Here is a 17,825-nt window from a genome sequence, read left to right as displayed (position 1 = left end):
ATTTATTTATTTTGAGAGCAAGGGCATGAGTTGGGGAGGGGGAGAGGAGAGGGAAAGAGGGAATCCCATGCAGGCTCTGTGCTGTTAGCGTGGAGGCTGATGCAAGGGCTCGAACTCATGAACCATGAGATCATGACCTGAGCCAAAATCAAGAGTTGGACGCTCAACTGCACAACCGACTGAGCCACCCAGGTGCCCTTCATTGGGGATTGTTTTAAGTAAAGTTATTTTCAACTTTCCTAAGGGTTTTTTCTTCTCTGTAGATTTTTCATGATGTGGCGTATAAGGCAAAAGAGCGAGACGATCTCCTGGCGGGGATTGATGAGTTCCTAGACCAGGTTACAGTGCTCCCTCCAGGGGAGTGGGACCCCTCCATTAGAATCGAGCCACCCAAAAATGTCCCTTCCCAGGTAATGTATGCACATTAGCCAATGGTGGCTTAAGTGTCACTTACTGAGTACCCACCATGGACAAAGCAAAGACCATGTGGGTAGATACTAAATAACTCAAGCTATAGCCCTGTTTTGGGCACGTAGAATGAACAGAGCAGTTATAAAAAATGAGTATACAGTAACATAGATTGGCTCAGGTGTGATGCAATCAGTCAGGATTACTCTAGGATAATTTTAAAGCCAGCTTTTGGAGGTTTGATGTGGGATGGGATAGGAGAGGAAAGCACATTTCTTGGGAGTATATTGTGAATGAAGCCATGCGATGAAAAGAGCAAGTTGTGTAGAGAGAACAGGTGGAATCCCGCATACTTTGGGACAGATCAAAGGTGGCCAAGGAGCCCTTGTACACGAGACACCAGGCCTGGTGCTTTACAGATGCGAACTCAGCCCTCCCGGCAACATCCCCACGCAGGTATTTTTATCCTTAATATTACAAATAAATAAAACTATCTTCAATGAAACTATCTTCAGAGTTTTAAGGTGAAGTGAGATTATACAGAGGCAGATTTGAAACTGGAACTTAGGTCCCACCTGATGTCCAGGCCTCCATATTTCTGTCTCTGAGCAATGCAGGGTTAGGAGTTAGGCACTAGTAGAGAGGGCGAGAAATTATATGTTGTTATTGTTTTTCAGGAAAGTCAATAAACTGCCCCAAATCAGTAAATGCCTTTGAAAACTACAAACACATGGGTATTTGGGGGCTGTTTTTGGATGATCTCATTATCACTCCCCGCTGTTAACAGGAAGGACAGGATAGATGGCTGACTTTACTAATTTTGTGTTCCTCTGTTGAAAGGAGAAGCGGAAAATGCCTGGAGTTCCAAATGGAAATGTTTGCCACATAGAACCGGAACCACATGGGGGCCACAGCGGGCCAGAACTTCAGCGCACCGGGCGGTAAGTTCTGAGACGTTTCACAGCTCATGCTGCTTACTGGGCTGAAGTTGTGTAAAGGAATGAGTCATAGTCTTCACTTTCAGCCTTCTTCTCTCTAGTATTTTGGCTGGGAATGACTTTTCAAATGGAACCACTGACTGTAATAAGTATTGTGAATTTATCAGATCTTGTATTTATTCATTCAAGTTTCTCAAACCACTGACCACAGTCTGTCTCACCTCCAGTCCTTTCTACATGTTGTTCCTTCTGATTTGAACACTCGTCCCCTCCCTCATCTCCTGGCTAACTGCTACTTACCTTTTTGTCTCAGCTTAGGGGTCACTTCCTTTGAGAAGCCTTCTAACACTCTCTCTAGATGAGGTTAGGTATTCCTACTGTGTGGTGTCACAACTTTGAGCTTTGTCCCTCACCTGTCTGCCACCTTCCTCCTACCCCTTGGTTTACAGCCCTTCCCATACTTTATTATTATTGCTTCATTTGTTATTATTATTGCTTCAATAGCATTATTGCTATTATTGCTTCCCATACTTTATGATTATTGCTTCATTGTTCATTATTGCTTCATTATTGCTTCATTCCTTCCTGCTAGAATGTTTGCTCCGTAAGGGCAGGGTGCCCATTATAATCCTAGCACCCAGCATGGTGCCCTGCACAGAGTGGGCACTGAGTATCTGATGAACAAATGAATGAATACTTTTAGAGTGATCCCTGTTCTGTAGCATGAGTGGACTAAATATAGATAAATATTTAGTGGTTATTTATTTATTTATTTATTTATTTTTAATGTTTATTTTTGAGAGAGAGAGGCAGAGAGAGAGAGAGAGAAAGAGAGAGAAAGAGAGCATGAGTGGGGAAAGGTAGAGAGAGAGGGAAACACAGAATACGAAGCAGGTTCCAGGCTCCGAGCTGTCAGCACGGAGCCCGATGTGGGGCTTGAACTCACGAGCCATGAGATCATAACCTGAGCCAAAGTCGGATGCTTAACCGACTGAGCCACCCAGGTGCCCCTTGAGTGATTATTTTAAGTAAAGAAACTCCCTTAGGGTAGGAAAATAAGTAGTATTTTAGGGATGTGGGTGTGTCTCAGTATAGTCCATCTACTCTTCTAGGCCCAGACTCTAAAGACAGATGTCCAAGGAGGAGGTTCTCTATGGAAGTTTAGGGAAGCAGGTTCCCAGACTAACTTTGATTTGCCAGGTAAGAAGGTGGTGAAAGAGGATGGTGTTTTGGGTTGGAGTGACATCTAGGGTTTCCCCAGGTGGTGGGAGATGGTTGAGACCATAGTTCTGGTTCCATAAGTTGTACTTGTTTCTGAGGATCTGCTGGGTGGAGAGTCTCAGGACAGGACTCAGATCATGGAGTGAAGCTTTGTAACGTCCTCTACTTCCTAGCTTTCACCTTAGTTTTTTTCTTCTTTGCTTGAAGTTGCTTTCCTTATTTTTCTATCCTCAGTACCCAGTGGAAACTCAGGGTTTTCTAGAATTGTAGACAGTCATCTATTTTTCTACTCTTAGAAATTCAGGGAGAAGCTAGGAAAGGGGGCTTAGAAGCAGGAGAGATGGCACTTAGCTAGCAGTGTCCAGAATGGGGGTGTGTTTCCTGGCTGGAGGAATGTATTTGAGGGTGGGGAAAGATAATTGGGTTCTGGGGAGTGATCATGGAGGAACAGAATAGCTCTTTGATGGAAGGGATCACTGAAATGAGGGAGCAACCTCCAAGAGTAAATTTAACATTTTCTTTAAAGTTGGGAGAGGTCTGCATTGGGTGGGGAGGCCTGGTATTGAGAAGCAGTTCAAGGGAAGCATCTGTCCCTAGAATAGGTTCCAGGATTGAGACGGTCCTAGAGGAGGTGGTGTTTTTTAAGGAAAGGGTCTTGGGTGTTTGATGGTATTTCAGGGTGGTGATATATCTTTTGAATATAAATGGTGTTCACACCCTAGGACTTAGAGTTTGAAGGTAGTGGAAATGAGGGCAACAGGGTTTCCTCCAAATGATTTGAGATTTCAGGTTTCTTTTGGTGTTAGAGGAGAATAAACTAAAGTCCCAGGCCTTTCGAGGGGGTCATTTAAAAAAATTTTTTTTTTAACGTTTATTTATTTTTGAGACAGAGAGAGACAGAGCATGAACGGGGAGGGTCAGAGAGAGGGAGACACAGAATCTGAAACAGGCTCCAGGCTCTGAGCTGTCAGCACAGAGCCCGACACGGGGCTCGAACTCATGGACCACGAGATCATGACCTGAGCCGAAGTCGGCCGCTTAACCGACTGAGCCACCCAGGCGCCCCTCGAGGGGGTCATTTATAATCCAGTCCACGTGGGAGTTTGGGAGACCATTAGATTAGATCTCAAGAATTGTTGATTCTCAGAAATGGTGCCTGACATCCCAAAAGAAGATCTCATGTGGCCAGGATCATCACATGCTTACTCACAGTGTCAAAGTACCTTTACTCACAAACTTATCTAGGGTTTGAGGAAGTTCTCCCTTCATGTCTTGTCAGGAAGTTAATGGAGTTGATAAAGCTGAAAGGAAGGGTTATCTAGGTTCAGGGCCTAGGGCTGCTTGGTATGGGAGATACCTCCTCTTCCTGAGTTCCCAAAATTTTCCTCAGAGCCCTTAGTAAAAGACCTCAAGACACATGGCCTTTCTCCTATTATAGCCTTGTAGGTCAGGTGACTTCATGCCTGCATCAGAGATTATGCTTCTGTGCCAACCCTTTTCTCTTTCCAAATCTCAAAGTTTGTAGGGAGTCAAAGCAAACCCTCCCCCATAGATGAACATCCTAGAACTTTCTGGACCCGCCTGGACTACACAGACAAAAAATAGTTCTTCATACCATTAGTTGTGTTTCTCTGAGGTGGAAAACCTGCCTTGTGTGTACAATGTTGCAAGGCCTGGGGCAAAACCTGGAGACTTAGGGGATGTTCTATTTGTTGGACGGGGAGGTATATGAAGATGGGGGCGTGTAGACTCTTAAGGCAGGAAAGGAGGCAAGTTGAAAACAGTCCTGTATTAACCTGAGGCCGGGCTGGAGCACAGTGTGTTGGACCTCCGTGATGCTGATGCATTCCCGTACATAACAAAGACAAAAGTCTGACTAGAGTGTTCCTAGGTCACAAGTGTCACCGCAGGGAAGAGAAGGGTTTTCCAAGAAAGGGCTTTTCCAAGGCATATTTATGTACCTCATTGGGGATGCTGCTTTTGGGAAGGGTTAATGAAAAAAAGAACCAGGAGCTGCTATCTCGATGATTCCCCGCCCCCCCAACACACACACTTCAAACAGGTTTCTTCTAAAGCACACCAGACAAATGGATGGCTGGCCTGTCCTTAAAGCCCTCCAGAGAAGGTCTCCCTAAGTCAGTGCTCCAGAGCCTAGTGACCCTCTACACGGGTAAGTCCTTTCTTGCATCAAGCTGAAATTCGTATCCCTGTGTGCCTCCTACCCCCCAAAAAACTTGAACATCAAAGGTAGTGTTGAAAGGGAAAGGAAGTCTCAAATGTGGAGAGAAGCATCCATGCCTGATCTTGTGGTAGCTGTGCAATTATGGTCTGATTCTATGCATGAGTGAGGGATAAGGCTGACTCCATAAATAGTAGTCAGAAATCATTTTATTAATTTATAGTTACATTATCCATAAGAGCCTCAGATCTTTTCTTTCCCCTTTTAATCACTGTTAGGCATGCAGATGCCCCCCCTTTCTATGGCTTCTTATAAATCCATTTCGCATACATCTTTTGTCTGTGACTCACAGACGTTTCTCCCTGGAGGGGCCTCCTGCATCCAGGGGCTGAGCAATCGTGGCAGCATCTCAGGTTGCCAAGTGGGGTGAGGCTCATTATTACAGAAGGAGAGTCTTCTCCCAGAATAATACCCTTCAGAGGAAGGTCATCGGTGATTAAGAGGTGATATTCACATGGTACTAGTTCTGTCTTGGTAAAGACCCAGAAACACTTGTGTCTTGCCCCAGACCAATCAAAACTGCCTATCAGGTCCTATTTGCACAGAGGAGAAAGCAAGGCGTAGTGACACTTTATTACAAACTGGAGCCTTGGTTCCAAACTCTGAGGTGGAACTCTCACACTCTAGGTTAGACCCTATAGATAGCTCCTTACCTAAGCTAGGTTTGCCAGATAGACTAAAAACAAAACGAGCTTTGCCTCTCTTCTCTAAGCCAAGAACCAGATTGTGATGTTACCGCTATAAACTGACAACGGTGAATCCCAACTATACCCACCCAAACCAGAGGAAAAGAACAAATAGGTAGAATAGAACAGTGTCCGCCCTGTGTCTACGAACACACTCATTGCACCTGGCTAGGGAGAGGAAGCATTCAAATGGAAAGAGAGAGCTGCCTGGGCCTTTCCCCCTAGCGTACAGGCCCCAGGTCGCATGGTTCTCCTCCAGGCTCCCAGGCAGAGAGATGGAAAGAGCTGGCCAAGCCTCCTTTCATGAAAGAGTAGCTCATTTTTTGTTTTTGGCTTATTATAGAAAGTTTCAAACACATAAGAAGAGAGAACAGTATAATGAACCCCCATGTGCCCATCAACGGTGATTAACATTTTGCCAGTCATGTTTTGTCTATTTCTCCCCACGTAATTGTTTTATTTTTATGTTTTCTAGATTATTTTAAACCAAATCACTGGTATCATGTCATTTTACCTGTAACTACTTCAGTATGTATCTCTGTTTGATAAGGACATTTTAAAAAACAACGGTCATGCCATTATGAAATCTAACAAAATTAACAATAATTCTTTAAATTGTCTAATGCTTAGTTCACATTTAACTTTTTGTGATTGTCTTAGCCACATCTTTTTAGAGGTTTTTTTTTCTTCACATAGCATCCAGTCAGGGATTGCATTTGGTTATTATGATCCCATTCTGTACTAGCTCTCCTTCCTTTTTCTCTATGCCATTGGTTTGTAGAAGAGACCAGGTGATCTGTCCTGTAATGCTGAGTGGCATTTTTTGTGACTCCCCTATCAACTTTCACTCTGGTGCAAAGACCTCACTCTAGAAAAAGTGACCCAGTTTGAGAACACTCTTTCTTGGTGTGGGATATCTTGCTCTTGATCTGTCTCATCCTTGGGAACTGGAGAGGGGTCCAGAAGTCCTGCCACCACGTCCTGTGGACTCTACTTCCTGATTCAGCCCTTGAGTCCTTCCACTTCTCCTCCTCCCAATCCCCTGCCTCCAGTCTTGCCCCGCGTTCCATTCATTACACCCCCTCCAGAGTGATCCTTCCAGAATGCACATTTAATTATGTTGTTCTCCTGTTTACAATCCTTCGGTGACTTGACATGCCATCAGGATAAAGTTCTAATTCCTTAAAACAGTTTGCAAAGCGCTCTGTGACTTGGCTTCTCCAGCTTCACCGTTCCTGTCTGCTGGTATTTGCCCCTCACACTGTCTTATCGAGCTGTGTCTGCGTTAGCACTTGGACCCCGCCATGCACTCTCACCTCCAGGTGTCACCCACGCTAGCCCCTCTGCCCCATCTGGCTAGCTCCTGATCGGTTCTCTGAGTCCCCGTTGAAATCTCCCTCCTGTTCTATGCTGCCGTGGCACCCTCACAGCACTGCCTATCGCCTGTGCTAGAGAAGGGCTGCGTTGTCTTGTTCCCTGCTGCATCTCCGGTCCCTGGCACAATATCTGCTAGTACTTGTCGACCACATGAACGAATTCTTATGCTAATTTCTCAACAGTAAGGTGGGTAGCTGTTCAGCGTAGGGAAGTGCATGTGATGGGGCTCTTTGGCTAGAATACATATATAATAAAACTAACGATTTTAATACCTTGAATGGATTTTGCACATTTCCTCCGAACAGCTCAGAATTTGCGATTTGAAGCGATTACTTAATTTCATGTTAATTTTTTTTGGAACTCTTTATTGAATGGGCAATATGCACTCCCAAAGCAATTCTCTTTATGCTCGGGATAATCATTCAAATTCATGCCCTTGTTTGCAAATGGAATGTGTGCTGACCCCGGAGAGATTTCTTGTACTGGGGCTCACATCGAAGCCAAAGCATGTCTACAGAGCACATTTGAAGTGGCTTTCAAATGTGCGCTGTTCAAATACTTCCGTGGAAGAGGGACCGCGTTAGAGGCCTGTTTGCCATGTTTCCACAGGCTGTTTGGGGGCTTGGTGTTGGACATCAAGCGGAAGGCCCCCTGGTACTGGAGCGACTACCGGGATGCACTCAGTTTACAGTGTTTGGCCTCCTTTCTGTTCCTGTACTGTGCCTGCATGTCACCTGTCATCACCTTTGGGGGATTGCTCGGAGAAGCCACTGAGGGACGCATAGTAAGGACTTTTTACCACTTCTCTTGGCCCCAACAGGAGTTAAAACATTGTGCTGGCAGGGAAGTCTGCTGAGAGGAAAATCCCCCGGGCTAGGGCTGAGGAGATTGGATTCTTTCTACTGAATACTGCGGTCTTCTGATTTCATACCAAGCAACAACCTAGTTTTCCCTTTAGAACCGACTCTCGTCTGCTTGCACATCAATGTCACTAGTTGACTGCCCGGTTGAATTGCCTGGTGCTCAAAAGGGTGGAAAATGATAGATCAATGTCATTTGAAATTTAATGTGATTCTGAATGACGGCTCATCATACAAATGGTATCACTGTGCTTTCTGTGTATATTTAAGTACTGAATTGAGTCACTGAAGAACAGGACTTAGTTAAGGAATCCTATGTGGTTGGATTTGGGCACCTGGATTATCAAGACGGTATCCTTTACAGGAGTATTAGACCGTGTGTATACTTCACTCTTGCTAAAATGAAATACAAGCAAAAGGCTTGTCAGGGCACACACGAGAGCTAAGTCAGGAATGTGCATAAGCCCACGCTACTGGTTACAGATGGGCTATGGACTCTGATGATTTTTTTTCCCCCCTCAGAGTGCAATTGAATCCTTGTTTGGAGCCTCCATGACTGGGATTGCCTATTCCTTGTTTGCGGGACAGGCTCTCACCATCCTGGGAAGTACTGGGCCAGTGCTTGTATTTGAAAAGATTTTGTTCAAATTCTGCAAGTAAGACATTTGGTTTTCTGAAAACTCTAACTGGATGTGTTATTGTGCCGTTAGGGTTGAATGCCAGGATCCTGGGCGAACATAATCAGGCAAATATTACTCTGGATTGTAAAAACCTAATGAAAGAACATCATTTGGTCTGTTGTCCTGCCCCCAGGTAGTACTGTATCTAAAATAGTAGATCTCCTAATCTTAAAGAGCTTTATTAATGTCCCTCAGCCATGACTGAAGTCTTGACTTTTTATCTTTTTTTAAAATTTATTTATTTAAATTCAAGTTAGTTAACACACAGTGTAGTACTGGAGTTTTCTTTCTCTAGCTAAGTCAAATTCCTTCATTTTCATTTCAAATCAGGTTTTTAAAAGTTTATTTATTTATTTTGAGAGAGAGAGAGAGAGAGCGCGCACACAGAGGGGACAGAGAGAGGGAGGGAGGGAGAATCCCAAGCATGCTCCCCACCATCAGCACAGAGCCCATGTGGGGTTCAAACTCATGAACCGTGGGATCATGACCCAAGCCGAAGTTGGACGCTCAACCGACTGAGCCACCCAGGCGCCCCTTTCAAGTCAATTTTTAATTTGGCCCAAGACACCCCCTTCATATTGTGGGGTAGGGGCTGATGGTAGGGGCTTAGCAGTGCCTCCTTTCCCTATCAAATTTTTTCTTCATTTTGGATTGGACGTAGGAGCATGTGGAACATGGGCCAGCCCCTTTTTCCTAACTGTAAGAATAAGATCTGAATCAAGTTGGGCAGTAATGGCAGAAATGCGTGTGGCCGATTCCTTCCTTCTCCACTTTCCGTGTCCTTGCTGTCGCAGATACTACCTGTGGGGCAAATACTACCCGTGGAGCAAATCTTTGGTCACAGCTGTCCCTGGGCAGCATTTAGGAGTAAAGTACAGTCAGAATTAGGGGTAAACTGGGTTGCGGTACTGGAATGGATGAGATGAGATGAATTAACCACATTTCTGACCCTTTGTCTTGTAATTCACCCATCCATGCTTTTTGATGAACTTTGGTTTTGTTTCAGAGATTACGCTCTTTCGTACCTCTCCCTGCGAGCCTGTATCGGACTGTGGACTGCCTTCCTGTGTATTGTCCTTGTGGCAACTGATGCCAGTTCCCTTGTCTGTTACATTACCCGCTTCACTGAAGAGGCATTTGCCTCCCTGATTTGCATTATTTTCATCTATGAAGCAATAGAAAAGCTCATTCACCTGGCAGAGACCTACCCCATCCACATGCACAGCCAGCTGGACCACCTTAGCCTGTATTAGTAAGTATGCTTTATGCTTGTCTTTTTTTTTTTTTTTTAATGTTTATTTATTTTTGAGACAGAGAGAGACAGAGCATGAACGGGGGAGGGGCAGAGAGAGAGGGAGACACAGAATGGGAAGCAGGCTCCAGGCTCTGAGCCATCAGCCCAGGGCCTGACGCGGGGCTGGAACTCACTGGACCGTGAGATCGTGACCTGAGCTGAAGTCAGACGCTTAACCGACTGAGCCACCCAGGGCCCCCCCCCTTTTTTTTTTTTTTAAATTGAGCAGTGGGCCTGGGTTTACTGGCTGATGCAGTGTACCTGGCAGTACTTGCGCCTTTTCTTAAGGAAGTGTCTTGGCCCTCTGGGAAATAAGGCTTAGATAGGGATGTGGAGACCCCAGGGGGCCTGCCAGAGAACAGCCAGAAGTGATGACCTCTGTCATCACTTAGTCAGGATGGACTAAGAACAAAACTCAGAGGGAACATGAGGAATGCTTTCCAGAGCACGGGCTTTTGGTTCCAGGCACGAGACGAAAGTAGGCTGCAAAGGTAGCAGGGAGAATTCAAGTGAGTTATTGGGAGGACCTTCTTTTTACAAGGATTTGTGAGTCCCTGAAGCATGTTATCAAGATCGTCTGAATGTATGTACAGGCTCCTCTTAGGAATCGTTAGGTAGAGATATACTAACAATTCTTTGCAGATCCACAGGTCTCTTACTCTGTTTCCTAAGGATCTAATAATCTATTTACTTACATAGATTTCTTTTTTTTTTCAATATATGAAGTTTATTGTCAAATTGGTTTCCATACAACACCCAGTGCTCATCCCAAAAGGTGCCCTCCTCAATACCCATCACCCACCCTCCCCTCCCTCCCACCCCCCATCAACCCTCAGTTTGTTCTCAGTTTTTAATAGTCTCTTATGCTTTGGCTCTCTCCCACTCTAACCTCCTTTTTTTTTTTCTTCCCCTCCCCCATGGGTTTCTGTTAAGTTTCTCAGGATCCACATACTTTGGTTTCTCTTCAGATCGTATAAATCTTTCACCTTTTACTTACATAGATTTCAACGCAAGAGACTCTTTTCTTCCCATGCCTGATACAGTTTGGATCAGGGGGAGAAGAAACATGGTATTTCGCCATGTCGTCAACCATCCAGGAGAGTCTGGTCCTAGAAACACTTCTTCTCTGGAATAGTATTCTCCAAATTATGACTAAAGATCCTCAACCTTTAGCTCCGTACATCAAATTCCTTGCCTTCTGGCTGTACATTTCTGACGTGGAGGGCCTGGTTGTAAAGCGAACAATTTCAACCCGAAACTGTCTGAGCAGAGAGCACACTGTATGGAGGGGTCTGCCAACTAGTCACGGATACATTTTCGTAGGTTCTGCATATTCATTTATTCCCCTTTTTAAGGTCAGAATTCATAAAAAACTTTTGTTAGAATTTTGAAACTATTTTATTACAAAATAACAACCATTAGAGGAATATAATCTTTGAAGCCTAGTGGATTGCTGATTGGCATTGGAGTAAGGTTCATTCTTCGACCTTTTTCTCAATCATTCATTTATTTGTTTAACAAACATTTGTTGAACACTTACTATATGCCGGGCATGGTTTTAGGCCCTGGAGACAGCAGTGAACATGGCAGACAAAGGATCTGCCCTCAGAGACCTAGTGGGGGAAGATTGACAAAAGTGACCAGCCTTGGACTGAGTAGACTTTGGATCTGGACACTGTAATTCTGTGTTAATACAGCTCAAGGTGGGATTTTTCTTAGTTGCATTCTACCGTTGGAGCTGTGAAGCTAGAACTCTCCAGCTCTTTAAATCATTTTATGTTAGTATGTGGAACTGATTTTTTTAAAAATATATTTTATTGTCAAATTGGCTTCCATACAACACCCGGTGCTCATCCCAACAAGTGCCCTCCTCAATGCCCATCACCCATCTTCCCATCTCCCCCACCCCCCATCCACCCTTGGTTCTCTGTATTTAAGAGTCTCTTGTGGTTTGCCTCCCTCCCTCTCTGTTTGTAACTATTTTTTTTTTCCTCTTCCCTTCCCCCATGGTCTTCTGTTAGGTTTCTCAAGATCCACATATGAGTGAAGATATATGATACCTGTCCTCTGACTGACTTATTTCACTCAGCATAATACGTTCCAAGTATGTGGAACTGATTTTTTAAGAGCAGTTTTAGGTTCACAGCAAAGTTGAGCAGAGGATACAGAGTTTCCATCCACCCCCTGCTCCCACACATGTGCAGTCTCCCCCAGTATCAACATCCCGTACACCAGAGTGCTAAGTTTGTTGCAAACAATGAATTTACATGGAGACATCATTATCACCCAAAGCCTATAGTTTACATTAGGGTTCACTCTTGGTGTTGTACATTCTATGAGTTTTGATTGATCTATAAATAATATATCCACTATTATAGTATCATACAGAATAGTTCACTGCCTTAAAGATCTGTGCTCTGAGGGCACCTGGGGGGGCTCATTCGGTTAAGCCTCCTACTCTTGGTTTCAGCTCAGGTCATGATCTCACAGTTCATGAAATGGAGCCCCGCACTGGGCTCCACACTGAGAGTGTGGAGCCTGCTTAGGATTCTTTCTCTCTCCCTCTCTCTCTGCACCTCCCCTGCTCATGCTCTCTCTCTCTCTCTCTCTCTCTCTCTCTCTCTCTGTCTCTCTCTCTCTCAAAAAAAAATATTTGGTGCTCTGCCTACCCATCCCTCGGTACCACTCCAAACCCTGGCAAGCATTGATCTTTTTACTGTTGTCATCATTTTGCCTTTTCGGCAATGTCATATAGTTGTAATCCTGCAGTATGTAGGCTTTTCTGATTGGCTTTGTGTACTTAGTGTTATTGCCTTAAAGGTCTTTAATGCCTTTTAATGGCTTGATAGTTCTTTTTAGTGCTGAATAATAGTCCATTGTGTAGTTATAGATATAGTGCATCCATTCACCTACTGGAGGACATCTTCATTGCTTCCAAGTTTGGGATTGATTTTGTAGACCTAAATGTAGGACTTTATGGCTTTCCCTATTACATTTTATTTTGTTGATTTCCTCCTATTACAATCTACTGAGATCTTTTTGTATTTTAATTCTGTTGTACTATATCCTTAGAAGGTATGCTCATTAAATCCACAGAGGATGCAAAGTTAGTGGCAATGGCTATGTTCATTGTGGGACTGGGAGGCTGCATGTTGGCCAGAGGGACAAATCTGATCTGGTCTGGTTAGGTACAAGAGGAGTCCATGGTGGTGGGATATTACCAGGAATAATGCAGTGTCGGGACAAGCTTGCATCACAATTCCAGGAGCCTCTGATATTGAGAGCATATTGAGAATCTGGCAGGGTATAGAGAGCAGGAGATATCCAGGCTCGGAGAAGACTGTTGAGAGCCAAATGGGGTAGCAGGTCCTCCTTGCTTTATAGATTGAATTTCACGGGAAGGGCCTAAGCAAAAGAAACTAAGCAAGGAGACTACCAAGAACCATTCTGTGCCAAGCTTGGTGGTCGGCACAATTTAATTCAAGACCCATGTGCCGATTTGTGTCTGTGTTTATAATGGCTGACTGAAAAATAAGGATGTGGTTGGGCTTACCCATGGGCCTCAAGCAACAGGACCAATCTCAGGGACCTGAGATGGGCAAAGGAGAAACGAGGCAGGCTCTGACAGGGGCTTTAGTCCAGTCATGGCTAAAACTATTTAATCAAATACTTGGCTGCTTTCCTCAGGAATCCTTTTTTCTTGTTCCCTCAGCTGCAGGTGTACTCTCCCAGAAAATCCAAACAACCATACCCTGCAGTACTGGAAGGACCACAATATTGTGACAACAGAAGTCCACTGGGCCAACCTGACTGTTAGCGTAAGTCTGGGAGTTGTATTGTACCATTGTGACTGCCAAGTTTAAGTGTGGTAGCCCTTCAGCGTGGTCTAGCGTTTTCAAAAATAAAGGTTGTTTGTTTGTTTGTTTGTTTATTTATTTATTTATTTAAACTATTCTTGCTGACCCTTTTCCCCAGCAAAAGTTCCCTTGTACATAAAGGGAAAAGAAGATTGCCTTTCTCTTCTCTCCCACGTACATCCTACCCAGGGTCCCTGCACTAGGGATATGTGGGGATGAAACCAGGCAGGGCGGGGGCACACCCAGGTTTCTGAGGCTGGCAGAACATTCCGATTTGGAAGTCCTCTGTAAGATAAACAGTACAAATTGCCAGAGCCCTCCCAGAGCTTCATGCTTGCTTGGGACCATCCTGGTTTCATTTTCCAAGCGTCTAAGGACTCTAAGTAGTCACCGTACTCAGAAGGGGCCTGTGCAAGCGAGAGCGCCACAAGCACACGGGTCAATGGACACTGCCGGCAGCCTGCGCTCCCCAGCAACCGTGGGATGACAGGGAGGGGTGGGCTCAGAAGGCCAGAGCTATTTATTCCCTCGTGCCTGCCTTTCATCACCCAGAATGCTTGTTCCCACAGGAGTGCCAGGAGATGCACGGAGAGTTCACGGGATCTGCGTGCGGCCATCATGGACCCTATACTCCTGATGTGCTCTTTTGGTCCTGCATTCTCTTCTTCACCACCTTCATCCTCTCGAGCACCTTAAAGACATTTAAGACAAGTCGCTATTTCCCAACCAGAGTAGGTAGCACCCTCATACATTTCTTCCGCGTTAGAATTCTAATATAACAGAGTCTATTCTCAGCTTCCATGCCACTTGCTGAGTAGAGTGGCAGGTGGCAAGTTCCAGATGTCCCGGCAAGCCCCACTGTGGCATTCTCTTCTAGTGTCTGGCAGCCTTTCGTAAACATGTGGTATGGGCTGAGGGGTTAATACTCAGGATTTTTTTGATTAAAAGTGTCGGGCGATGGGTGCCTTGCTGGCTCATTCAGTAGAGCACACAACTCTTGATCTTGGGCTCGTAAGTTCAAGCCCCACATTGGTGGGTAGAGATTGCTTTAAAAAAAGAAAAAAGTGTCAGGGGAGTTTAAGGTGGTTCTGCAAAGGCTCTTAACCCTCAATTTCCGGAGTGCTGTGAAGTGTCCTTTCCAGGATGCTGGGAGATGGAGTATGCAATAACTGGAGCTGGCTGCTAAATATAGTAAAGCGGGATGATCGCTTTGGATACATAGGGGACCCCAAAGTCTCTTCCCAGGGATGTCTCTTGTGGCAGTTTGTGAAATCACCAGACACATTGACTGCAGCAGCCAGAATACTCCTGACTTGGTTTGCTTGACTCTTTGAAGCCTCAGTAATCTGATACAAATGGTGCTGTTTGATCATGACCAGTTTTAGTAGAGCGGAATCAGAGGCTGGGTGTAGAACGGCGAAAAGGGGCCACTTTTGCTTTGAAAAGGAGTTCAAAGCATGAGAAATGGTGGGTTTTCTGGAAGTGAGGGTTCGGTCAGGTACATTTGCAGGGCAGAAAGTCCGAATGGGTGGGGAGCTCAGTTGATTAGCTGTCTATGGTACACTCATGCAGGAAAAACACATTCTTAGACTTCCGGGATGCTACATGGTAGTTAAGGGAAACACATATTGAATTAGTTCTGGGTCATTGTTTCTGATGTGGACAAATAGTTAATAAGGGCAGTTCTCTACTAGCTACTTGCTGAGGCCTGGGTTAAGTGCTATCAGGGATATAGAAGTTTAAAACACGGTCTCTGCCATCATATAGGAAGGAGAAACATACGAAATGTACAGGTCCATATGATACAGTGTAAAGGGTTGGGCGCCAACCTGGGATGCAAGGGGTCATAGGAGTTCAGAGGAGAGAAGGGCCACTGGGCCCCAGGATGGTCAGATGGACCAAGATGGCTCATGATGGAGGGGGCAGGTACAGGTTCAGAGAATTGTGTAACATTCAGAAGAGAACTGACAAAACCAGGGCCAGGAAGCTGCAAACCTCAGGTTTCAAAGGAAAGCAAAGTCAGGTTAAGATATATTTTGGCTAAGATATATTTTGCTCTGTCTCTGTTGGAAGTTCAGATTAAGGCAGACACTGGGCGTTTTAGAGGCATTGTATTTTATTAAAGCTGAACTAAACTATAACGTCCTCCTAGGCACAAAATGGTGATGAGTGCTATGGAGAAATTTTTTTCAAATTTATTTTTAAATTTACATCCAAGTTAGTTAGCATAGAGTGCAACAATGATTTCAGGAGTAGATTCCTTAATGCCCCTTGCCCATATAGCCCATCCCCCCTCCCACAACCCCTCCAGTAACCATCTGTTCTCCAAATTTAAGAGTCTTTTATGTTTTGTCCCCCTCCCTGTTTTTATATTAGTTTTGCTTCCTTCCCTTATGTTCATCTGTTTTGCTATGGAGAAAATTAAGCAGAAAAGGAGCATAGGCGGTGCTGGAGTAGAGAATGGTGACCAATTGCAAGTAGGGTCATCAGAGAAGATCTCATAGGGAAGGTGATCTTTGTATGAACATAGGGAGGTAAGGGAGCTACCCAAGAAGTTACTTGGAGAAAAAGCATTCTAGACAAGAGGGATAAGCAAGTACAAAGACCCTAAGGTGGGATGTTTAAGAAACAATAGAGTTGGGGGGGGGTGCCTGGGTGGCTCAGTCGGTTGAGCGTCCGACTTCGGCTCAGGTCATGATCTCGCAGTTTGTGAGTTCGAGCCCCGCATCGGGCTCTGTGCTGACAGCTCAGAGCCTGGAGCCTGCTTCCCATTCTGTGTCTCCCTCTCTCTCTGCCCCTCCTCTGCTCATGCTCTGTCTCTGTCTCTCTCTCTCTGTCAAAAATAAACATTTAAAAAAATTTTTTTAAAAAAAGAAAAGAAAATACACAACGGAGTGGTCTGTATGGCTGGAGCAGAGTGAACGAGTGGGAGAGCGTTAGAAGCTGGGCTTCTAATGATTTCAATGTGTGGGCCTCATAGGCCGAGGCCTTTTGGGTTTTTATCTCAGTGAAATAAGGAACCATTTCAGGGTTTTTGTGGATTGACATAATCCAACTTGTATAGTCAGTCCAATGGCTTTAAAGGGGGGCTGAAGCAAGTGTCTGCTGTACTTAAGAGAGACAAGAGCTGATGGTGACCTTGGTCTGGGTAGGAACAGTGGAGGTGGTGAGAAGTGCTCAGATCCGGGATTTGTTCTGGAGGTAGAGCCAACAGGGCTTGGATGCAGGTAGATGAGGTGTCGGGCATGAGGGAGAAGAGTCGATGCTGTCACCAAGGCCCTTGGCTGGTACAAATGGACCTTAACTGGCCCCAGAAAATCTTATTCCAAGTTCTCAGAACTATTGCCCAGACCTGGGCACAAATGCTCCAAATAGAGCTCTTCCCAGTCAGGGTGGTTACATTAGAGTTTGCCAAATTGTTCATTCTCCCTCATCATATCCACCCTTTGGGAGTATTAACTTGGGCATATTAACATATTCCTGTTGTTTACATGTGGTTGTATTAATTCAATTATAACATTAAAGCATTCTTCTGAGGACTTTTAAACCTTTACAATGCAAAATTCTCTTCTACTGCATTGAGCCTAATAAAACACTTTTCCAATCCTTTCTCATGCCAGGTACGCTCCATGGTGAGTGACTTTGCTGTTTTCCTCACTATCTTCACAATGGTGATTATTGATTTCTTGATTGGAATCCCATCACCAAAACTTCAAGTTCCCAGTGTGTTCAAGGTAAACAGCTTTCAGGGTACTTGGTGCCCTCATGTGGTTTCCTAGAATCTGGTCCCAAGTGAATTTCAAAGGCCTTTCCATATCCTAATCCTGCGTCTGCAGTCCCTGAAATCTAAACTTTGTCCCTCATGCCTTACCTTTCAGAAGAGCAAACTCTTAAGGCTTGGCTGAGTTCCAGCCACAAAACTCCAAGAACAGAACATCTAAGGTGGTTTAATGAATGAAAAGTTAAGATTTACAATAGTGGAATGTGCATGTTTACTTAAATACATACCTCATACAGTGGAAATGTGGGTCCTTGGAACAAGTCTGATTAATAGCACTTTCCTTGAGCTTCAGCTGTGCATGGGCACTGGGAAGGGGTAAGAAGTTAAATTAGGGTTGACCCCTCTCCTTCAGGATCTTGCCTTGTGAAGAGGTGAGCCGGCCTGGGGGCTTCACCTACGGTCTAATGCTCCTACCAGAGTAACCGGGACAGCTCTTTAACCCTATTTCATCGTTTCTTTATATAACTCTCTACAATCTACAATA

At 44.7% G+C, this 17,825-nt stretch overlaps 1 protein-coding gene across 9 annotated transcripts in view; it reads left to right on the top strand.

Moving 5' to 3' along the window:
• Positions 1-17,825, top strand: part of SLC4A8 (solute carrier family 4 member 8) — a 75,825-nt gene that overhangs the window by 35,786 nt on the left and 22,214 nt on the right. For all 9 annotated transcript variants that reach the window (XM_019419395.2, XM_053894861.1, XM_053894860.1 and 6 more), the window contains exons 10-17: positions 264-410; positions 1,249-1,349; positions 7,479-7,653; positions 8,252-8,385; positions 9,416-9,661; positions 13,416-13,521; positions 14,130-14,291; positions 17,181-17,294. In XM_019419395.2, the coding sequence (XP_019274940.1) occupies positions 264-410; positions 1,249-1,349; positions 7,479-7,653; positions 8,252-8,385; positions 9,416-9,661; positions 13,416-13,521; positions 14,130-14,291; positions 17,181-17,294 (1,185 nt within the window). The remainder of the gene's footprint in view (positions 1-263; positions 411-1,248; positions 1,350-7,478; positions 7,654-8,251; positions 8,386-9,415; positions 9,662-13,415; positions 13,522-14,129; positions 14,292-17,180; positions 17,295-17,825) is intronic.

The sequence above is a fragment of the Panthera pardus genome, unplaced genomic scaffold, assembly GCF_024362965.1.
Source record: "Panthera pardus isolate Hobbes unplaced genomic scaffold, ASM2436296v1 HiC_scaffold_6, whole genome shotgun sequence".
Lineage (NCBI taxonomy): Eukaryota > Metazoa > Chordata > Mammalia > Carnivora > Felidae > Panthera > Panthera pardus.
Note: the sequence above shows the minus strand (reverse complement) of the source record. Positions and strands in the feature narration are given on the sequence as shown.